The 13,239-nt window shown below is 51.7% G+C and overlaps 2 protein-coding genes, 1 non-coding gene and 1 pseudogene across 4 annotated transcripts; 1 reads left to right on the top strand and 3 right to left on the bottom strand.

Annotated features, from left to right (window-relative positions):
* Positions 1-71: 71 nt before the first annotated feature.
* LOC120654458 (methyltransferase-like protein 23) lies at positions 72-2,137 on the bottom strand. The gene is made up of 8 exons (XM_039931994.1): positions 1,976-2,137; positions 1,480-1,584; positions 1,240-1,326; positions 1,102-1,152; positions 921-1,014; positions 680-764; positions 424-587; positions 72-348 (listed from the first exon to the last, which is right to left on the bottom strand). Exons 1-7 carry the CDS (start codon positions 2,081-2,083, stop codon positions 431-433), a joined length of 687 nt encoding a protein of 228 aa, XP_039787928.1. The 5' UTR covers positions 2,084-2,137; the 3' UTR covers positions 72-348; positions 424-430.
* A 54-nt stretch (positions 2,138-2,191) lies between these two features.
* Positions 2,192-2,264, top strand: TRNAA-AGC. Its single transcript has one exon. It is a non-coding gene; the product is annotated as a tRNA-Ala (tRNA).
* Positions 2,265-2,286: 22 nt separating this feature from the next.
* LOC120654460 lies at positions 2,287-5,312 on the bottom strand (annotated as a pseudogene).
* Positions 5,313-7,499: 2,187 nt separating this feature from the next.
* Positions 7,500-12,376, bottom strand: LOC120654457 (protein NETWORKED 2D-like). 2 transcript variants are annotated; one of them, XM_039931992.1, is made up of 4 exons: positions 11,992-12,376; positions 11,358-11,903; positions 9,122-10,821; positions 7,500-8,780 (listed from the first exon to the last, which is right to left on the bottom strand). In XM_039931992.1, exons 2-4 carry the CDS (start codon positions 11,449-11,451, stop codon positions 7,662-7,664), a joined length of 2,913 nt encoding a protein of 970 aa, XP_039787926.1. In that variant the 5' UTR covers positions 11,452-11,903; positions 11,992-12,376; the 3' UTR covers positions 7,500-7,661. The 2 variants fall into 2 exon arrangements, with proteins under 2 accessions (XP_039787926.1, XP_039787927.1); XM_039931993.1 differs by having other exon boundaries at positions 12,127-12,376.
* Positions 12,377-13,239: the final 863 nt, after the last annotated feature.

The raw sequence follows: 13,239 nt of genomic DNA, 5'->3' as shown, positions 1-13,239 counted from the left end.
GCATTTCTTCCAATGAATAAACAAACGGTACATCTGTGCGTAGTAATAGTTGGGACCAAAGAAGCAAAGAGTAGACAGAATATCGGACCACACAATACCACATGTTTTCAAGTTCGAATGGATGGCTCTTCATGGTGTTGTCAGTCAACAATCAACACCTGCGAATTTACTTAGGCACAAGTTTGATCATCAATTCACAGTGCACAGCTTTGCAGAAGTTTTTGTTTTATTAAAAACATCCTTCGACTTATTGACTTGGTGTGGCGTCGCTCCTAGAACTGCATACTAGTATGCAGAGACCAAACAGTGCCAGTCGTGTTTCTCTGCTGTCAGTCAGCTCCTGTAAATGTGTAACCCATGAAACATAAGCCATTCTGGATCAGAGTTGCAGAACCTCTGATCAATGAGATATAGTTAGCTCATCTTAGTGTCATTTATGTTTTTCCTTGTCAAGCACAATTTCAACAAGCTGAATGTTCCCCTGTAGTGAAGCAGCCTTGCATGATGGGAGGAAGGAGAAACCATCCAGCAGTTTCGAACATTTCAAACCCCACTTGACCATCAAAAACTCGATCAAATGATGACCACTGCATATATAGAAGAATCCAACTGATTTATCAGAAATGTAGCTTGATGCACTCCATCCAAGTGAAACTGGTATGAAATGATAACTTGGTACCTGCGGTTGTGGTACGTGGTTATGAACACCGACCCAGGAGAATTTTCCAGAAGGAAAGTAACCGTTGCGAAGAGATTGTCAAAATCTTGCCAAATTGATGACAGTGTTGTGTCAGACAGCCCAAATGACGAGAATAAAAGTGGAAACAGGCAGCCAATGAATGAATGAGCCACCAAACAATTATCGACATTTAAGAAATACAGTAATTCACTGAACATAGTAGAGTAGAGCAGTAGCTCACTTGCAGAATCGTAAAGTACATCAGCTCCCAGAATAATGTGAGGATGAAGATCAAATATCGGTTCATCCCAGTCCCCCCAAGTTAGTCCTGAAACCTGCATGAGCATGGGCTAACTGTAAGCTCTCTGAATTCTGATAGGACGCAAGACATGTAAAATTCTGTCTTCCAAATCAAACCATACAGCGCAGCTGGCATTATTGAGAGCGCATATTCTTCTGATATTGTTCAGCACCTAGTCAGTGAAAAACAAAGGGGAGAAATCACTGAAAAACTGACAAGGATCAAATAATAAGGATTCCCAAGATGCGTTGGAACTAACTTCTGTATTATGTGCAATGTCTGTCAGAGTCACATCTGCTCCAACCTTTGCTGCTACTAATCCCGGTAGTGAGGTTCCGGCACCAAGCTGTAAGACATATAGGCGGATTAGAAACGAGTGTAAAATATACTATTGACATGAATTGGGAGTTCCCAGTTATTGAGCTACGATTGTTCAGTGGATTGGACCAAACTGGTCACTGGCTACGAACATTCAGGGTAGCCCAAAGATAAGTAGTACCTCAACAACTTTGCGACCAGAGAACCGTGCCCTCTGTTGCCACACGTACTCTGCCAGAATGACACTGCATGGCCAGACAAACATGCCGTAGTCCTCTTCGATATTCTGTAAACCCAACAAAGGCAGCTCGTCAGGACACCGCATATAGAGAAATGCATGCAGGCGTAGACAGTACTAGAACGTCTTAAACATGAACAGAACCAATAGGTGAAACTGACAATCCAAGAGACTTGACCGGCATTTCAACGAACACTTATCCGGCACTGCATCGATCACCAGCATAGCAACAGTCCGCACTCGTGGAGTCACGGTGCCGCTGCTCGATCTTCGCCTAGACACGATCGAGCTTTCGTAGTAAGTAAACACGCAGCGCCGGCCGCTGTCCGGAGAAAACGCCCGGCGCCGGCAGAGCAGTGGTTCCTAGCTAGCGATCCGACGCGCGCGTTGGGAGTGGGAGGGACGAGCTCGCAGTCCCAGCCTCGCACGGCGCGCGTACCTCGATGATGTCGACGCGGAGGTCGTGATCGCGCTCGGACGCGCCGCCGCCGAAGTAGTGCCGCGACACAGTGGTCATACGCGCGGGAGCAGGAGCGCCACCCTCCATCGCGACGGCTTCTGATTGTGGCTCCACGCGAGGGATGCCCACGAAGCCAAGGAAAAACCGTTGCACTAAATCTATGAGAAAATTCTAGTTTCATATCTGGACATCACTGGGGATGTAGCTCAGATGGTAGAGCGCTCGCTTAGCATGCGAGAGGTACGGGGATCGATACCCCGCATCTCCATTTCTCGTTTTCAACATTTTCCCCCTTCATTTTTCTTCTTACAAATCTCCATCATCTCGTGTCAGGCGCGCTACAAGGTGAGGTAATCCGGCAGGTTGTTGGGGGATCCGAGGACCCTCCCGCCGACGTCCGGGAACGTCTCGTGCCCCGGCAGCGCGGCAACCTTGCCGTCGGCGCCGACGAGCACCGGGTACCTCATGAGGTGGCCCCGCAGCGCGCCCGCCCGCCCGTCGTCGTCGTCGGCCGCGTACCTCTCCCAGTTGTCCCGCGCGACGTCGTTCACCAGCGCGACGCACTCCCGCGACTCCGGCCGCCGCACCGCCTCCGGCCACCGCCGGACGGCCTCCCTGCCCAGGTGCTCCTCCCACAGCGACATCCGGTACCCGAACACCTTGCCGCGCGGGCGGCGCGTGCCGGCGTGCCGCGGCTGGTAGGCGCCGACGGCGAGCTCCGTGTCGCGCGACCCGGCCAGCGAGCGCTGGTTGATGTTGGCCGAGCCGACGATGACGTACTCGTCGTCCACGATCATCCCCTTGGAGTGCACCAACACCATGAACCGCCGGTGCCTCCGCGCCATGGCCTTGGGGCTCGTGGCGTCGGGGCGGCCACCGGCCGGCGGCCACCGGCATTGGCCGTCGCCGGCGAGCTCCTCCTCCGGCTCCCGGTTGCCGAGGCAGTAGAAATTGAGGTACTGCTGCGGGTGCGCGCCCCTGATCCCCGCGCGCTCGATCTCTCCCGCGATCACGCCGTACATCATCTCCATCGTCTGGCTCTGCCAGAAGAGGGTCTCCTGGGCGGGGCCGGAGCCCGGGTCCCCCTCGGGCCACATCGGGATCACGACGTACGCGGCGAACGGCTCGCCGGCGCGGATCTTGGCGGCCACCCGGAGCGCGACCTCCATGGGCACCAGGTTGCCGGCGCCGGCGTGCCGGTGCGACGGCCACGCGTGCGACGAGCCGATGAAGCACTGGCTCTCGATGTAGACGAAGCGCTTCGCCGACCGGATCGCCCGGACGTACGCCGTGTGGATGCTCTGCTCCACCGCCAGGTTCTTGTCGCACAGCAGGTGGTGCCGCGCCATGGCTTCCCCGTCCCAGGGGCGCGGGAACCGCCTCACGGACCCGGCGTCCACCGACCGGAACACCTGGGCGTGCCAGCGCTCGGGGTCGTGCTCCGGCAGGACTTGCAGGGCTTGCTGCTCGTCGTCGTCGTCGTCGGCGTCGGCGGCGGCGGGGCTGAGGATCCAGGGTATGCGCTCGAGCTTGAGCAGGGCGTCCTCCTTCCAGTGCGCCTTCTTGCCGAATCCTAGCACCCCCCGCAGGTGCAGCCTCTTCGTCTTCCTCCAGCGCTGCTCGAAGTTGTCGAGGACGTCGTACGCCGCCGGCCCGTCCAGCCGGCAGTGCATGTCGTGCCACGGCTGCCGGGGGCCCAGCTCCGCCTCCTCCGCCTCCCGGAATGTGGGGTTGTAGACGTCGCCGTGGAAGACGGTGCGGAGGCCGCGGAAGAGCGTGTGGCCGGGCGTGTCGTAGCGGCCGGCGCAGAGGTCGAGCCCGCCGAGGAACGCCGTGATCCGGCGTGTCGTCTCCGACGCCGGCGTGTCGACGAGCACGCACTTCTGGTGGTGCGTGTACGCCCGGCGTCCCCACCACCTGCACGGCCGCAGCTGGACACGTCGCACTCAGCATTCTCAGCTCGCATTTGCAATGGCGAGTAGTGTTCGTTAGAAGAAAAGAAAATGCAGATCGAGTCGCTTCTTGCCTTTTGCTTGAGCATGCCGAGCTTGTTGCTGGGATACCGCGGCGACAGCAAGCAGATCACCGACGAGTGCCTAAAGAACTTCTTCGTCTCCTCGTCGTGCGTTTGCATCACGCCCCTCTGCAAACGCACACCAAATTTGTTCTTCGTCTATTCATCTGGAAATCAAACTGCTTTCTTAATTGTCGTTGAGATTGATCGATGAACACGACGAACCGTTCGTAGGAAGAAGTTGTCGTGCGAGGTCCTGTCGTCCCAGACGAGGAGCAGGACCCGGACGCCCTCCTGGGACTTGTACTTGAGCAGCTCGCCGAGGCTCATGTCCTCCACCGCCACGCCGCCCAGCTCCTTCACCTCGGTCGCCATGGCCGCCATCTCCGGCGACATGGCGCCGCGCAGCAGCCTGACCCTGGTGAACACCGACCAGCCCACCACGTAGATGAGGTGCTGCGCGCCCAGCACCGCCAGGCACAGGTCCTCCCAGCACCGCCCCGGCTCGAACGCCCCGGGCACGCCCTCCACCTCGCCGGCCTCGACGTGCGCGTCCTGGTACAGCCTCACGTCGCAGCCGCGCCGCGGCGGGAAGTACGCCGGGACGCTGCCGCCGCCGGGGCGCCAGGGCGCCGGGGTGCTGCTGCCGCCCGCCGGGACGAACCTAGCGGAGATGCGGATGGCCGAGCCCGGCTTGGGCGGGCCGCGGCCGTCGGGGCGGGCGAGCGCGAGCCACTCGGAGCGGATGGGCCTGTCGGCCGCGGCGAGGACGGCGGCGGCGGGGAGGGAGGCGGTGCCGATGAGGTCGGAGCCGAAGGGGTCGGCATCCCGGACGTGGAGCTCGAGGCGGGCGGCGCGGTGCGCGAGCGGGAGGAGGAAGCTGGCCTCCCACCGCGGCGCCTCGGAGTTGCGGAACACGTACGTGCGCGCCAGCGTCGCGGCAGGGGGCCCGGGCACCACGACGGCGGCGTAGGGGTCGGAGGTCGGGAGCACGCGGTGGCCGTGCGGCTGGCGTTTTCGGCGGCGGCGGCGGCGGTGGTGAGCGCTCTCGCCGTCCGGCACGGAGCGGCTGGGGCGCGGCGCCATCATCCGCGCCGCCGGTGGGCAGAGGCAAAGGCGGCGGAGGAGCGTGGAGAGGACGTCCATGTTGGGGAGGCCCCGCGCCTCGTGGATGGTGAGGTCGAGGTCGCCGTGGAGGAGCGGTGGCCCTGCGGCGGCGGAGCTGCTGTACATTGGACTGGATGCCGCCATGCCGGAGGGACTAGGGAGTCTGGAGCGTGGCGGGAACGAAGGAAGCAGAGGTTTAGGAAGAAGACGAGGTGGCGTGTGGGTGTGAAAGAAGAGTGCGTGCGATGCTTAGCGTGCCGGCCGGCTTCGACAACAACGCATGTGTGGATTGTGCTTTCCGGTAATGGCGACTTGTTACTTTGTGCTAACATCATGGATCTGTAAAGCTAGCTCTAGTAGCAAGCAAGTATCCCATCCATTCATGTAACAATTGTGTTTTAGGAGCATCAAACATTGTTCAAGATCGTCTAAGAGCGAGTAATCATGCATTCTTTTTTTTTCTGTATATTATTTAACGTCAATGGAAAAGGTTGCAGCGATGGTGCTATATATTCCTCGCTTAGAAAATGGCAAATTGCTTAAATTATCTCGCAAGGGCTTCATGAAATCAGTGTACGTTTCATGTCCTGTTTCAAATTTGCTGCTTCTCGGTTTTTCAGCTACGATAGATTATACTCATTTTTTGTGATTCTGACTATGGGACAGCTGGTTGCTGCTGATCGACAGTCCAAATAAGGACATCATTTTTTTTTAATGTTCTTCTATCTATAATACGCCATATGTTGACGCAAATCTGATCAACGCAGGAAAAGCACTAGCACGCGCGGATCGCAAACGATCCTCACCAGCAAGGTCCTGCGTAGGCCGGTCAGACCGGTTCTTCAGACCGGTCAGACCGCTTGAGGCAGAGACGCCGCGAAAACCTAAAACCACGAGCTCGGGACGGATCCCATCAGAGCTCGCAGATCTAGGATTGTCCTGGAGTCGGCAGGCCACCCAGAACGCCCTCAAACGCCGTAGAGACGAGCGAAGAACCACAAGGGGTTGGAAAAGCTAGGGTTTAGAGATAAAAAATAAAAGGTAAATGTGTTGATTCGATTGGGATTACCTCAATCGGTCGTGGCCCTTCATATATATATATATATAGGGTGGGGAGGTCTGTACCCATTAGGAGTCGAAACCCTAACAAATTCTGTGTCAAAATACAACTCCTAACTCGGATTGGCTGTTTCGGACCGGTCAGACCGCCCTGGACTGGTCAGAGCGGTGAGACCAGGGTGCAGACCTTCTGGGAGGCATGATTTTCTCATCCGGACTTCAAATTAGACGTTCTATATATACATTTCGATCGTCTCGATGAGATCTATATAATGGTACAGTCCAATTGGCATTTTGACAAAATTACTCAGACCGGTCTGACCAGTTTATAGGACCGGTCTGACCGGTTCGCCCAGATTGACCAGCAAACTCGGTATTTGCCAATTTTGGATGTCAATACTGTGTCACTTTACACAATTAACTTTCCTTTTCTACGGACCATATCATCTCGGAGACTTCGGACGAACACGCTACATGTCTGCATGCATGTGCGAGAAGAAGAAAGAGAACGGATAGATGTGTGCATGCATACAATTTCAAACATAAAAAAGACCATAGTTTCAAAATCGAGCGTGCAAATTAAAATCTGGTGACACAAGTGCGCTTGTTTTAATCTTCAAAACAAGATCTCACGCCACTATGTTTCAATGATATTTTTTTATGTGAGCAAATACGTTTTAGTGCATTATAATTTGCTTCGGACCTTTACAAAAGTTGCTAATAGCTTTACAAAATTTTGCTTGACTTGTCTAAGTTCAGTTAAGTGGATATTAATGTACTGTTGATATTGAGAAGATAGATCGAATGGTGTGATTAGAGGATGATGACAAATAATTCTGTTGGGGGTAGGTGGATGTTTATTGCATGATCAGTGATGGGAAACTTTAGCAAGTTAATTGAGCATTTTTACTAGTTTATGCTAGTATTTTTCTATCCTATGTATATAATTTATGTATGTTTAAAATATTACTGAAACATATGCAAGTGATGTCTTATTTTGAAGGTTTTTCTAAAATAAATATAACCGTGCTATCAGAATTTGAATTTGATGACTGGTTCATGAACTGAACATTTTTTAAATTTTGAAATTGCTGGCACGTGCTCTCGTAGGAGATAAAAGTTCTCCACTCCAGTTGAGCCATTATCGCCGAATCAGAATTCAATGCTGATGTATATCGCAGGAAAATGAAAGTACAAGGCGATTCCACATGGTGTGATCTAGTCTCTTTTGACGTGTAAAATGATCGATACAAAGGATGCATACATACAAATAAAATTACGACCGGCTGCAGTGAAGTCATTGTTAAGAAAATTCACCAAATCTGTACTGCTAAATTTATATTTTTACTTTATTTATTCCAGGTAAGTAGATTCCACACACGACAGCATGCACATGAATGAATCCATTGACCTCGAACGTAGAGGAAATTACATTGCACAGCAACTGAACTGAGCACCAAAATTAAGATGTAGAATAGCTAGCTGCTACCTTGGCAACTTGGCAAGAAACTTCATCTCCGCCTGCTGCTTCTGGAGCACGGGCGTGACGCGGGCGAGCAGAGACGTTTTCTTGTTCTTGGCCGGGAAGAGGAACGACTGCAGCGGCACCGCCTTGGACTTGTTGGACGGCGGGCGCCCCATGCTGCCGCCATGGGCGGAGGAGCTGGAATCCTCGCCGTGCGCCGTCTGCTGCGCCGGCAAGCTGACGCTCCGGTGCAGCTTGGCCAGCGCCTGCTCCACCTCCACCTGGAGCCCCTTGACGTGGTCCAGCCCCGCCTGCAGCTCGTCCGACACCCTGTTGTTCTCCTGCTGCATGTTGAGGACCTCGCCCTGGAACTTGCCGGCCTGGTACGACTTGAACTGGTGGTCGGCCTCCGCGTCCGCGTCCGCGTCCGCCTCCCCGTCCAGCGCCGCCGTGATCTCCTCCTGGATGTCGCAGAGCGAGGTGAACCTGCACTGGAGCTCCCCGCGCAGCATCGCGTTCTGCTCCGACCACACCTGCAGCTCCGTCTTGAAGGCCCGCAGCTGCTTCTCCGTCGAGCCGTCCTGCTTGGCCGCCGCGTCCTCGCTGTTGATCAGCTGCAGCTTCCTCTGCAGGCCCTCGTGCTTGCTCTGGAACTCCTGCACCCGCTGCAGGGACGAGCTGAACTTCATCCAGAACTCGAGGTTCTCATCCAGGAGCGTGTCGATGTCCCTCCTGAACTTCTCCTCCAGGGGCGACGCGTTCCCCGCCGCCGCAACGGTCGGCAGCCTCAGGTCCTCCAGGTTGAAGCCCCCGCCGACTTGCTCAGCTGCTGCTGGGTCCTGCTGCTGGATGGTGGAGCTCATCCTTATCAGCCTCGACAGGGAGGAGACACTGGGTCGCCTCTGGTGGAGAGACGAGTAGCTCGGGGTCCTCCTGTGACCCCGCCGGGGTACTCCTTCCCCTGCGGAGGCGGAGCTCGCCATCTCTTCGCGGAGTGAGCGGATCTCCTTGAGGCATTCCTGGTTCGTTTTCTCCATTTCCGCAAGCCTCCTCTTGGCGTCCTTGTAGTCCTCGAGGAGCGAGGTGTACTCGCCTAGGAGCACCTTCTCCTTGTCTTCCAGGCTATCTGCGAGCCTCTCCTGCAGAAATGGATCGGAATTAAAATTTTATCGGAGGTCATAGATAAATAGGATAAACAAGATATATCAGAAATATCAGACTAAATTAAAAAAAAATTCAAATTGTTTCGGAAAAAAATGTAGAAGTTGACTTTAAACTGTTTCTAAGGTATTAAACATTACTTGTTCACAGTTAAAAACAAGAATAGAATATTACGAGTGCTGGATCGTCGCGTGGGTGAATTTGGGTTGTCTGTGTAGAAGCAGGATAAATAGAAGAAATTTAATCGATATCTAATTTTATCGGACCCTAGGGATAGAAGGGAAATATCGGTCGATATCGGCCAATAAAGGAAACCTACCTGCAGCTTCATCATGTCAGTAGCAGACGAAGATGAATCCGCGACGACCTTGCTGGCCATCTCTTCCATCCCATCGTTGCCTCCTCCAAGGTTGTCTGACGAAATGTGACGGAGGCGTACCAACAATGAACCCCTCTCACGTGAGCTCTTGTCCTGTCCGACGACATCTACTTGTTGCGGCTGCTCGATGCTGCTGCTTTCGGTGCTACCGGATGACGGCTCATCAGTGCCCGCCACAACCAGTGCATCATCAGCTTCGTCTGGCTTGACAGTACTAGACGCTGCCCCGGCATTATTCTCAGCGGCGTGGGGGTCAGCAATCTGCTGATCTGATGACGATATTGGCTCATCTGATGATATTGGCTCTGTCGACTCAACTGCTGCTGGTGCTTCATGGGTCGTCTCTGCAGATGCAGAAGCAGAAGCAGAACCAGTGTGTTGCTCTTGCGGCTCACAAACTGGCGATAGCAGCAAGTCTGAGAGATCTCTGAATCTGCTTATCGCTTCTACGAAATTGGAACGGATTGTGCTTTCGTCCTTGTGGAAGGAGCTTTCAAGAGCCTGAACTCTGACAAGGTCCTCTTCTACTTGTCTGAGCTTCTCATCCAGTTCACTTGATCCGCTGTCCAGCGTTGTATTCTCATCGTCAAGGCTCTGCAGGGAATTTTCCAGCTCAGTGTTTTCTCGACAGAGTCGATCTATCTGGGAGGTTTGTGATGAAACCATGAGCTCCAAGTCAACAACCTTGTTGACAAGTTCATCAATTCTCTCTGTAACTTCTGCCATTGAGATGTTGCAGTCCTTCTCAAAGTGTTCCTTGATCTTGTCAATAATGGCCTGCGTTTCTATAGCACCTTGTTTGACATGGTAAACATCCTCCATCTCTGTGCTGTGGCTCTTTCGTGTGTTCTTGTCAGCCAAGTCCAGAGGACCCGGCAGAGATTTTCCATGTTTCTTCATTATAGCCTCGAGCTTCTCTCTGAAAACCTTGACTCTCTCAGACTCTCCCATTACTTGCCCCGCAGAGGCCTTCCGCTGTTCTTGCAGTTTTACAATAGTGTCTTCGCAGGACTTGAGTGCGGTTGCTGTCATCAAGGCTCTGGCTTCATCGTCTTCAATCACCGCGCTTTCGTCAAACTTATCTTGGAAGTGACAAACCTGTTCCTGCATTTCGTTGATTTCCTTCTCAAGATCCCAGTACTTTGCGATGCCGCTCTCGTAGGAGCTTTTGATAAATTCTTTCTCAGTCTGCATGACAAGTATAGATTTCTGTAGCCTGCTAATCTCTTCCCCTGCGTTCTCCTTATTGATTGGAGCTGAGGTACTACTATTCTTTGCTCCCCCACCCTTTGATCCAGCATGTTCTCCCTTTTTCTTCTTCATCAACCCATCAACAGTTGACTTGTGGATTTTGCGTGGATCAACTGGGGTGAATGCCTTTGGTATGTTATCATCCTCCTCTTCCAGCATTGCATACTGGACCTGGTCAGGAAATGCAGTGGCGATGGTGTGGTTTGCTTTGTGCAGCTCCCCTGACATGATATCATACCGGTCAGCCAGAGCCTTGTATGCCCGATATACTTCTTCCACCTGAGTGATCACCTCAGGTCGCCTCTTGTAGTACATCTCTGCTCTCTTTGAAAAGGAATCAGCCTCCTCCCCAAGGAGCAAGAGCATGCACTTGACCCTGTGTTCCATATCTGCAAAATTTTAATAAAGTATTATTGTTAGGCTCATAAATATACATATAAATGTACAACGATTACAAGTTGGAACTCTAGTTCTCTGAAAAAATAATGATAAATCTGAAGTATTTCATAGCTGGCTCTGTGGGGGCAGAGCAGAAAAATAGCAGGAACTCATCATCTTCAAACAAGCCCTCTTACTATTAGGCCACTCATCTAATCATCCAGCCCTCAAATTTCCTAATATACTTATAACACAATCACAGGAAGGAATGGATAGTATGAATAGGAGAGTAAGTTGGCGCCATGGATATGATGCAGATTTGCCCAGGAAGGTAAAATGGATGCATACTAATTTGGAGATGTTCTCCATTCTATTCTGAAATGACAATGTTGGTAATGCAAAAGCAACAATCATATAGATGGGAAGCTGCGTATAATTCACGGATCATGGTTGAAGAATCCACTAATCGATCTCATTCCTCAACATGAGAACTTGTGTAAAAAGACAGGAAAGTGTAATACAAAAGATGAAAACAATAGATGATTACCTTGGAGGTGGTTGTCGAGCCATTTTGACTGTTTGGTGCGGATGTGGCTTGCCCACCACCATGAATACGCATTGCTTGCCGCCCGCTGCAGCATCTTGTCTCTTCCTCCTTCACCTTGTCTGAAATCCAATCTAGCAGCAGCATTAATCGTTTGTTGACATGATAATTACCATGCAAGAGAAGAGAGGCTGGAGACAAAGGGAGCAAGAAAGGAGGAGGGGGGAGAGGTCATTGTGAGGCTAATAGCCAAGTCCTTTCCTTGCAGATACACGACAATGGCTAAAAATAGTACGGATGGTGAGAGGTTAAAGGAAAGGAGAACACAACACAGCAAAGGCACAAGGAAGGTCATACAACAAGACTTTCCTTCCTGCACTTGTCTGTCAAAGAGGCATTGCCCTGTGGATGAGAGCACTATGAAATGCTCAAAGTCTCACAATAGGCTCCATGCACGAGCACTTCACAAAAACACAGAGCACACCAACGAGTTGATCTTTAGCCATCTCTTTTCTGAAGCGATATAGGGTCATTAGCAATTTCAAGGTGCTGCAAAAGAGGAGGAAAATAAGAACCATATTCCTAAGCAGGTGAGCATGGGACAGGGTATGCATGCAGAGCACCTAATATAACTTACACTATTATTACGCGCTCATCTCTTAAGTCATGTCCAAGATTTAACTACAAGTTTTATTTAAACATTTGTATATGCAAGCAATAGCAAATGCATAGAACCATGCTTGGTGTCGGTGATATGTTTAGGTCAAGCAACCAGTGGTGTAGCTCGCCGGAAATTTTAGATGGGGGCAGACTCGCGCCGAGCAGGAGCGTCCACCGTGCCGGCCGCGCCGAGCAACAGCGTCCACATCCCCGGTCACGCGTTGAAGGAGCATCCACGTCGCCGCCGCCGCCCCCTTGCTCTTCCGCCTCCTCCTCCATGAATCAGACCGCCGGCGCGGCCAGTGCACAGCGCGGAGCAGTAGATGGAGGGAGGCGATGTAGGGGAGGGCGCGAGGCCGCAAGGGACCTTCATTCAGTGCGTCAGTGGGCCAAAAACTAGACTAAATGGGCTGTCTCTACTAATCACGGGCCCAAAACAAAGAACAAACATAGTGGTGTGTTACAAAATACTCAAAGATTACCTACATGTGAATCTGAAACAATTATATGAGACTAAAATGGTTTAGTTGTGGTTCTGAACCAGTAAGATTTTTATAAGAGCGGTCTCAATTTATTTTTCAGAATGATTTCCTACATTATACTACACATGGAACATATATGCCAACCTTTGCATAATTTAAGAAATGTACCCACTGCATTTCTTATATTTTATCTCGAATATGCAGGCATTAATGGAAATAAAAAAAGACTGGCCGCATTTTTGCATATCCTCTTGCAATGTTTTACAGGTGGATGGTCGGACTTTATGTGCATGAGTGCAACAAACACCACACTGGCCGAGCCAGGTGCAGGCAAAAGTGGGCTATTGCCCCCCTTGCCATGCAAAATTTCCACTAGATAAATAGTAAATTTGACACTATTTATTATTTTAACACCTCAATTACCAAAGGTTGTCCCCCCTTAATTTTTTGTTCGGGCTCCGCCACTGAAACACCAGCTGCTAGATTTGGATAAGTAGTGTGAGCATCCCACATTTGTGAAGCATAGGCCACGACAAAATGCAAAAGCTGCAGCATATCACGAAGTATACGATGAATATGACATTCTGAATTCTGAGAATTCTCGACTGAATGATCAATACAATCCTCTTCTAAACAACCTACGCGCTGGGAAGATAGAATTCTCAATTACTATCGGTATCCTCACCTCAATATATAGCTGCAAAATAGCCCTGGACTGGGAGTGGGAGAGGAAGAGAGAGAGG

Source organism: Panicum virgatum, chromosome 1N, assembly GCF_016808335.1.
Source record: "Panicum virgatum strain AP13 chromosome 1N, P.virgatum_v5, whole genome shotgun sequence".
Lineage (NCBI taxonomy): Eukaryota > Viridiplantae > Streptophyta > Magnoliopsida > Poales > Poaceae > Panicum > Panicum virgatum.
This window is presented reverse-complemented; position numbering and strand designations above follow the sequence as displayed.